The 8,980-nt window shown below is 38.1% G+C and overlaps 1 gene segment (V, D, J or C); it reads right to left on the bottom strand.

Annotated features, from left to right (window-relative positions):
* Positions 1 to 5,306: 5,306 nt before the first annotated feature.
* On the bottom strand, positions 5,307 to 5,912 carry LOC138804256 (immunoglobulin kappa variable 1D-13-like). The segment is given in 2 exon segments: positions 5,307 to 5,725; positions 5,850 to 5,912. Coding segments are annotated over 2 exon segments (474 nt in total).
* Between the last annotated feature and the right edge of the window lie 3,068 nt (positions 5,913 to 8,980).

The raw sequence follows: 8,980 nt of genomic DNA, 5'->3' as shown, positions 1-8,980 counted from the left end.
ACTACAGTAGGCACAACACAGTAAAGCTTATATTTATGTATTAAATTATATGTTTCTGTTCTTTGTCTACTCGTTGTGTAAAAGGCATGGCAGGAAGTAGGTATAGTCTAGATCCATAGTATAACTAACTCTACATGGAAGAATCCAGCAGGGGAAGTCTTCATCTGGATGTGTGTGTCTGAGGATTTTTGCAGGTTTTTATACCACTAAATCTCTGTCATGTTTAGAAAATTTATATATTAGATATCTAATATCTAAACATGTTGATGAATTATTAAATAAATATCATTAAAAGCCTGTTCTTTAGAATTGTAAATAAAACACCAAAAGAAACATTTTAAAAATAGATTATAAAATAAGATAGAATCCTGTGCCTGAACTGAGCTCCAAAAAGCCAACTAAAATAATTGCTCCCATCACTGTTTTTTCTATGTAAGATCCATAGCTATAACAGTATAACCAAGAGCAGATTAATTGTGCTATACTTATATAATAGACACTACATGGCAATGACATTCAACATCTGGAATTCGGCTCTAACCTTGTTCCATCTCTTGAATGGTGAGCACATGGAGACTCATCTGCAACTCATTTGTGAAGTGCAACAGATGTGGGGAATTTCTGTGTCTCAAGACAACCAAATAATCATAAAATTAAAAATGTTAGCAAATGAGTAATAAAAAATGATCATAGAAAGTTGTGTCTTCGTTTCTGTTAGGGATTCCATAGCTATTAAATGATGTCACTATTCCTACATATAAGAACAATTCAGAATTAAGGAATAAGTAGCACGGGTAATAGTATAAGGTTTGCCTTTGTCATATGCTCAGAGACTCAACATGTGGATTGAGAAATCCCTTTGCGTACTCAGTAAAATTGTTAGAGAATTGTCTGAACTAGCATGTCATTATAAAATTTAGGACAAATTTTCCATTAAGCAATGATGCAATGTACATAGCAGAAGTTTTAAAATCAGAGATGAAAACATTCAAATCAAATGTGACTTTTCCACTTGAAATCTGGAAATTGGAGAAACAGTATATTTTGAGGAAAATTGCTTTTCAATTCACAATTGCATACTATTAAAATATCAGCTTAATGAGAAGTGAAGAAAATATTTTACAATTTCAAGTGATCTCTTAACTTCATATTTTTACTGAATTGATCCCTCCATGAAGAGCACCTGTGTCTAATGAAACACAACATTCGGGAAAGAGTGAGGCATGGTGCTATTTTATTGTGAAAATACTGCACAGAGGGGTGTTTTTGTAGTCACAATTAGATAGAAACCAGTTATGTGACAGGGCTCAATGTGACCCCAGAAGCACTTTCCCATACTCCTGTCAGGATGAGATGCACAGCAAATCTTGCTGTGTAGACTTAAATAAAATTGAATGAGACAAAGTATGTATGTTTGGTACACACATCCAGAGAGAGACTTTCCCTGATAGATTCTTCCATGTAGTTAGTTATACCATGTACCTAGATTACACCTACTTCCTGTGATTCTTCTAATTATACAACTTGTAGACAAAGAACAGACACATATAACTTAATACTTAAATATGAACTTTACTATCTTGTGTCTATTGTATTTCTATGGTTATCTTTTACTGATGAGCATTCTACTTCCTCCAACCAAGCAATCTGGCCCTGTGATTGGAACTAGGATTAGGTTAACCCTAAAGCCCCAGACTAGTCCAGATCTATTTCAGAACAATGACACCAATGTAGGACAAAAATCAGCATCGCATCACCTGGGTTATTACCCTGAGTTCAGAGACACAGAGAGGAAGAGAGTAAGCACAGAGATGAAAAGTGCTGCCAAAAATCTAAGAACACCAGAAAGTCAACAGAAAACTGATGGATCAAAAAGGACCCTATGTAAAGGACAGTGTCTTGGTTCAAGTTCTCATCTTCTATTTCAATTAGGCGCTCAGAGTCTAACAACAATCAGAGTTTCATGCCAAACAGTCCCATTTTGATAACTCAATAAGTATATGTTGCCACTTTGATAACTTCCTTTGATCACCAAAAATTAGATCCTTGGCATACCTCTCCTTCAGTCATTCTGACAGAAAGGACATTTCGAGAATCAACTTTCGTTCTTTGTCTCATCATTTTGTTGTTCCCCTTCCATTCACTAATTCAGGTAAGTGTATATATAGTAAACAGGTTACCAAAATAAAATAGTGACAACAGGGGAATGAACCTTACAACTTGGTGGGTTGTGATGAGGGAGGGGAAGTGGGAGGAAAATGGGGGAGAGAGTAACAATGTTCGACAAGAAATGTACTCACTACCTTACATATGTAATTGTATCACCATTGTACTTCATCTTGACAATAAAATTGAATTTTAAAAAATCAACTTTCCTTGGAGGGACAGGAGAGAATGATATTATTTTACTCAAACTGACTTGTTGAATGGTAATTTCTTATCTTACTAGTTAAAGATAATAAAGATGTAATTAAAATGGAATCATATTTTTCAATTTATATTACCCTCATGACCACAAAATTTTAAACTAAAAATTCAAAGCTTAAATTTTATAGGCTCTGTGGCTCTCTTCCTCAGATCTATCCTCTTGACCATCATTCCACGACAGGTTATCCATTCCCCAGATCCACAGGGGTCCAACCCTGCTGATTTTAGGAAGGTGGATGGATGCTGAATATGTGAACAGACAGTCCACACAAGAGTTGTTGTTTTGTGATTTGTGTGGAGAAATGTAAGAAGAAGGGTGGAATTGATCTGCTGACAATCAGTACAAGATCAGGACTTACTATTGCAGAAACAAGCAGAACAGTTGAAGGAGCCTAACTTCAAAACTGAGCTCCAGACAATTAAATTTGTGCTTAAAAAATCTGAATATTGTTGATTTACATGCATGTCTGGATTAACTAAATCACAAGACACATGAGTGGAAAAATCATTTACAAACATTGCCTTTTAAAATGAAACTCCTGGGCACCAGTGGCTCAGGCTTGTAATCCCAGCTACTCAGGAGGCTTAAATCTGAGGATTGCAGCTCAAAGCCAGCTGGGGCAGAAAAGTCTGTGAGAGTCTTATCTCCAATTTGCCACCAGAAAACCAGAAGTGGCACTGTGGCACAAGTGGTCTAGTGTTAGCCTTGACATGAAAATCTCGGGGACAGTGTCCAGTGTCCAGAGTTCAAGCCCCATAACCAACAAAAACAAACAAAACATGACTAGAGTAATGCCATAGTTTGAAACCAGAAGTGGTGGTAAGCTATAACTATGTCTCTCTTACAATATGAAAAGAATTTCCAGAGAATCATGTAGAAAGAAGAAAACTGATTGTACCATGCATGCTATGAGAAAGAGCTGCAAACCAAGAATGGTGAATTAGAGAAACAGAGGAGAGAGGCGCACAGGTAGCTCCCTTGGTTGCCTTAGTATTTGGCAGTGAGGCATGTGCAGAGGGTGGAAATTCCTTAGTCTCTTCTCTGTGTTTCACTTGACAGTGAGGTGGAAAAAACTCAGTTGCTTCTCTGTGTTCCACTTGAGGTTTAAAAGCCTGGAAAATTGCTCACCTTGGCTTCTTCTGTCAGGTCCACTGAAAGAATATAGTAATTAGCAACAAAATAGAGATTTAGATGACGCTCTTGGAGTAAACTAGCTTCCCTTGCTCCAGTTGTAAATATGAATCAAAAGCAGACAAGTGCACATTATGGACTGTCAAATTATTCCACTGTTGGGAAAATTCACAGAGCAGATTCCTGAAAAATTTCACAAAACAGATCCAGCAATGCCACTGCTAATGAAGCCTGTGGAAGGGCCACTGGTGTCTGTGGCTCCAACTCCAGGTTGCCTCTCCAGAGAAGAGGGCTATTCCTATACATCTGCCTCAGAAGGACTAAATTCATGTCAGCAGCTAATAGAGAGGTGGTCTCTTCGCCAGTAGCCTTCCCTGTATGGAAGTTTGTCTCCATTTGTGTTTCTGGAGGATTCATCTGTTTATGGCTACATGAAGGTGCTATTTTTACCCCAACCCACCCCTTTAATCTTGGATATAAATGCAATGCACACTTTCCTACATACAAACTCACATTTCAAAAAACTGCAGGAAAAAGGCATGTCCACAGAATAAACTGGAAATGTTATTGTTACAAGCACTTGGTGGTTCTAATACAGATATCTCAAAAGTAATCTATTGACTAAATTATAGCAGTGAACCCAAACTGTATTTTATTTAAAGATTTTTTAAGACAGTAATGAGTTTAAGATTACTATTAACAAACTAATGATCTTACCATGACTATTGACCTATTATATTGGACCGATATTTGCTTTGGTATGGTTTTCCTTAATAACTGTCCATCTTCCAAATCTGGATCTGTAAAGGTTTAACTACAGGATTTTGGCACAAATTTGATTTTATGGACTAATTAGAACAGAACCGAACAGAAAAATAGGTAATTATGTGGTACAAGAGAGTAGATTAAGAGGTGTGGGAAAACAGACATCACTCCCATCTCCCTTAAAGTAAATTTCAACCCCAGGCTAGCCCAATTGCAAGGAATGTAAGTTTGTATTACCAGTATGGATAACAGCAGGAGGTGACTAAAAATCTAAAAATAGAGTTATGAAATGATTTGACCACCTCATTCCTGGGTGTATAGCCTAAGGGAAAAAAAACCAACACATAAAGTGACATTTATTTATAAAGTAATTTCTGCATGTCTGTATATATTGCGATACTGTGTACACTAGTAAAAATTTGGATTCAGTAAAGTATGCTACAACAGATGAGAGAGAAAAAAATAAAGCAGGCTATGTATATATATCTATACATATTTCATATACATATGAAGTACATATATGTGTATATATATATATACAACATGCATAAATAATCAAGAAATCCTATAGTCTGCAGCATGATGGATAGAAGTAGAGAACATCTTATTAAACAAAATAGTAAAAACAAAGAGCATTGTCTATACTGCTTCTCACTCAAGCAAAATTTTAAAAATAAAATGCAATAGTCATTCTATGGGGCTGACAAGAGCACAGGATCAGAGTGCAGGAGGTTGAACACAGAAGAAAGATGGAAGACTATGATCAATGCACATAATACACATATACTGAGAAACCAAGAATCCCATTAATGGTTACAGATACGTACATTAATAAAAATAGGCTATCATAAAATAAAGGAATAAAATCTGAAGAAATGAATCCATTCTTTGTTTTAAAGGCAATTCCTGCTTAGAATACCAAGTTATTTAATTTATTATTGCATAAATATCAACTGATGTCACAATTCAGACTCTCCAAGTATTAACTGGCTTTTTCTGACAACATTCTGAGCAAGTGGAGGCAGCAGCAGGAGCAGCTGGGGCAGCCCAGACTCACACTTCGGCTTCCCTGGGAGGTTTTTGTTATGGCTTGTATCACTGTGGGAGGGTAACTATAAGTCTGTTGACAGTAATAAGTGGCAACATCTTCGGGCTCCAGGCCACTGATCCTGAGAGTGAACTCTGTGCCAGATTTACTCCCACTGAAACTTGATGGAACTCCGGACTCCAAAATATTTGCACCATGGATCAAGAGTTTAGGAGCTTTTGCTGGTTGCTGCTGGTACCAGGCTAAAGAATACCCAATGTTCTCACTGGCCCTGCAAGTGATGGTGGCAGTGTCTCCTAGAGACATAGACAGTGAAGATGGAGACTGCGTCATCTGGATGTCACACTTGGCACCTGGAAGCAGAAACATGAAAACAAATATCCACACTAATTATCAAGTTATAAGAAAGCATCCCTGAAGAGTTAGCATCCTGGATCACACTGAGCTGTGTAAATCCCTAGCATTGTCCTTCTTTACCTGGGAGCCAGAGCAGCAGGATCCCCAGGAGCTGAGCAGGGGTCCTCATGTCCATGTTGTGTGCTGACTTGGACTGACTACTGCCTAATGTGAGCAGCCTATGAAGAAGTCCTGAGCATACTGGGCTGTGCTGTTGGTGCATGCAAATCAGAAGCAGAGTTATACACAGCTGTCCAGCTGCCTCATCTCAGCAACTCTGCACATTCTGAGTCTCAAGGGAACTAGGTCGGGCAACAGAATAGGTTTTAAACACAGAAGAGAATCACCAAGTTGCTTTCCTGTGATGTGAGCACAACAATGGTAGCTTGGAGGATCAAAGCTTCTTTTCTTCTTATTTCTTTAACTGAGTCAACACTTGTTCACTGGAGTGTTCCAGAAGTTTACAAACAAAAAAATTTACAAATTTTGCACAACACAAATCTGGCATTTCTTTATTATTATACAGAACAGAAAGTTTTACAGTAGCTCTGATTCACTGATAATCTGTATGTGTCAACTTATCAGCACTGTTGTCCTGTAATGAATCCAATCCATAAAAGTGGAATAAGTGGAGCTGTTGTGTTGATAAGAAAATGCCTGGACTTCTGTACTGTGCTGTTCAGCCTTATTATCTCCTCCACCTCTGACTTTTTATCCCAGGTGATCCATACAAGCACGTCCTTTCAGAGCCTTTCTCCCTTCATGTCTAAACAGCCTGTATAATTTTTACTGACCTAGAAATGTGTATAATTTCATATATTCGTGCTGAAGGTCCTCATACTATTCCTTCTGGCTTTTAAACATCTTCAACACATCTACTATGTTCAGAAGCAGAGATAGATTCTCCTTAAAAGGGAGGATACACTCAGGTTATCTTGAAGCCTATTTTGTGGCCTACACCTACATATGTCTGCTCTGTTCGGTGGACTCTTCTAGTTCCTGAGAGAACACTGGGCTGCACACCTGGGTTAAAGATATTGGGCCCAAGCAGAGTGAGTATGTTGGAATCTCTGAACAGAGTCTTGAAATCAATATTCAGTTTGTTTTTAGGCACAAATTTAATTGTCTGGGAGCTCAGTTTTGAATTTAGGCTCCTTTAACTGTTCTGCTCTGAATTTCTGCTGATCCAGATGTAGCTCCTTATCTTTATGCTGTGGGTCACTCAACTTACCACAAACATCAGTTTTATTTGATCTTCCTCAGTGGCCAGATGGGCAGTGACTTCTAGAGGTCACAAACAACATCTAGAGGTTAAGATACAAAGTGAAATTCAGGTCACAATATATCCAACACAAAAACACATTTTTAGAGGGTTTATAGTCCAAGCACTGTAATTCAGGACCTTGAGCTTGCTAAGCAAGCACTCTAAAGTGAGCCATAGTCCTATCACCCTTTTTTTTTTGGGGGGGGGGGTCCGGTGGTGGGGCCTGAACTCTGGGCCTGGGCGCTGTCCCTCAGCTCTTCAGCTCAAGGCTAGCACTCTACCACTTGAGCCACAGTGACACTTCTGGCTTTTTTCTTTTTGCTTATGTGGTACTGAGGAATTGAACCCAGGGCCTCATACATGCAAGGCAAGCACTCTACCACTGAGCCACCTTCCCAGCCCCTCCTATCACCCTTTTTACTTTTAGTTTTGCTTGTCAGATACAGGTAGAACCATATTCCTCCTATTGATAGCCAGGAATATAGGTTATCTATCTTTGTTGTATGTTTTTATTGTAAAAATACTGTACATTTACGTGAACAAGGCAATGAGTACATTTCCTATTAAACATTGTTGCCTCCTCCTTTGTTTTTCCCCTACCATCCATTCCCTTCCACCTCCAAAACTACCCCCCTATCTATCTTTTAAGAAAGATTCTTGGTAGCAAATTTTGCAATGTACCCTTTATTTCAATCTACTCCTTTACTTTTCAAACTTCATTGGGATCTAGCCTCAAATTTCTCAAATCATTATTGTTTTGATACATGAGATCATTGTCTTAAGCAATATTTGTGTATGCCTAACTTATGCCAAATTAAGATCTTCTTAACCAAAATAGACTTTACCAAAAGCATAGTTTCTGAAATTTTGTATGAATCCTTGTTACCTGGTTAAAGTATAGATTGCTAGTCAAGAGATATCAGAGATTTCCAGATGCCCCTCAGTAGATGAATGGATCAAGAAAATGTGGTATACATACACAATGGAATTCTATGACTCCATCAGAAAGAATGACATTGCCCCATTTTGTTAGCAAATGGAAAGGCTTGGAAAAAATTTTATTAAGTTAAGTAAGCCATAGGTCCCATGGTTTCCCTTATTTGCAATATCTAGTATATGTCTGAGTCAAGCAGAAAAGGTCAGAGAAGGTGATATTAGGGAAATGAACCCTAAGATATGTATTCAAATGTTTTTTTTTTCTTTCATGCGATTGTTTCTAACATATTTATAAGATTATTTCTTTGTTGCTATGTATGTCTCTCCCCCACAGTATAACCCCTGCTTTCACTGTATTTGATGTTGGTATAATTTGTGGAGGGGAAGGGGAAAAACAAATCGTTTAAATAGGGATACAGATGGACCCATTGCAACAATCAGATGTACAAGTTGTTATTTCGAAAATGAACGAACTTTACAACTTTGGTGTGGGGGACGAGGAGGATGGGGGGTGGGGGAGGATGGGAAGGGATGGGAAAGGGAAACAAAGGAGGAGGCTACAATGCTTTATAAGAAATGTACTCATTATTTTGCCCATGTAATTGTAAACCCTCTGTACAGTATTTTCACAATAAAAAAAGAGATATGAGAGATTTCATAAATTTCCTGTGTCTGAAAGCAAATGCTTGACAGGAACAACTTCTCTTCACAGTCCTTGTCTTTCTCGGCCAATGGTGAGACAGAATGTTATGGGGTAGGAACATCTAGCAGAGGCCACTCAATTTAGATCAGACAAGAAACCATGAGAAGACAGGAAGTTGACAGGACAAAAATATTTAGTCCAAGTCTGAGCCTGTAAGTGGTATATTTCCTCCAACTAAGCACCACCCCATACTTTAACACCTTCACATAATACTATCAATAGTTAATCCAGAAAGTGATGGTAGAGATTGTGTGATCTGGAAACACCCTCATGGACACCACTTGAGATGAGCTGATCTCTTAGACATTT

Source organism: Dipodomys merriami, unplaced genomic scaffold, assembly GCF_024711535.1.
Source record: "Dipodomys merriami isolate MVZ:Mamm:240054 unplaced genomic scaffold, mDipMer1.0.p SCAF_36, whole genome shotgun sequence".
Classification (NCBI taxonomy): domain Eukaryota; kingdom Metazoa; phylum Chordata; class Mammalia; order Rodentia; family Heteromyidae; genus Dipodomys; species Dipodomys merriami.
Note: the sequence above shows the minus strand (reverse complement) of the source record. Positions and strands in the feature narration are given on the sequence as shown.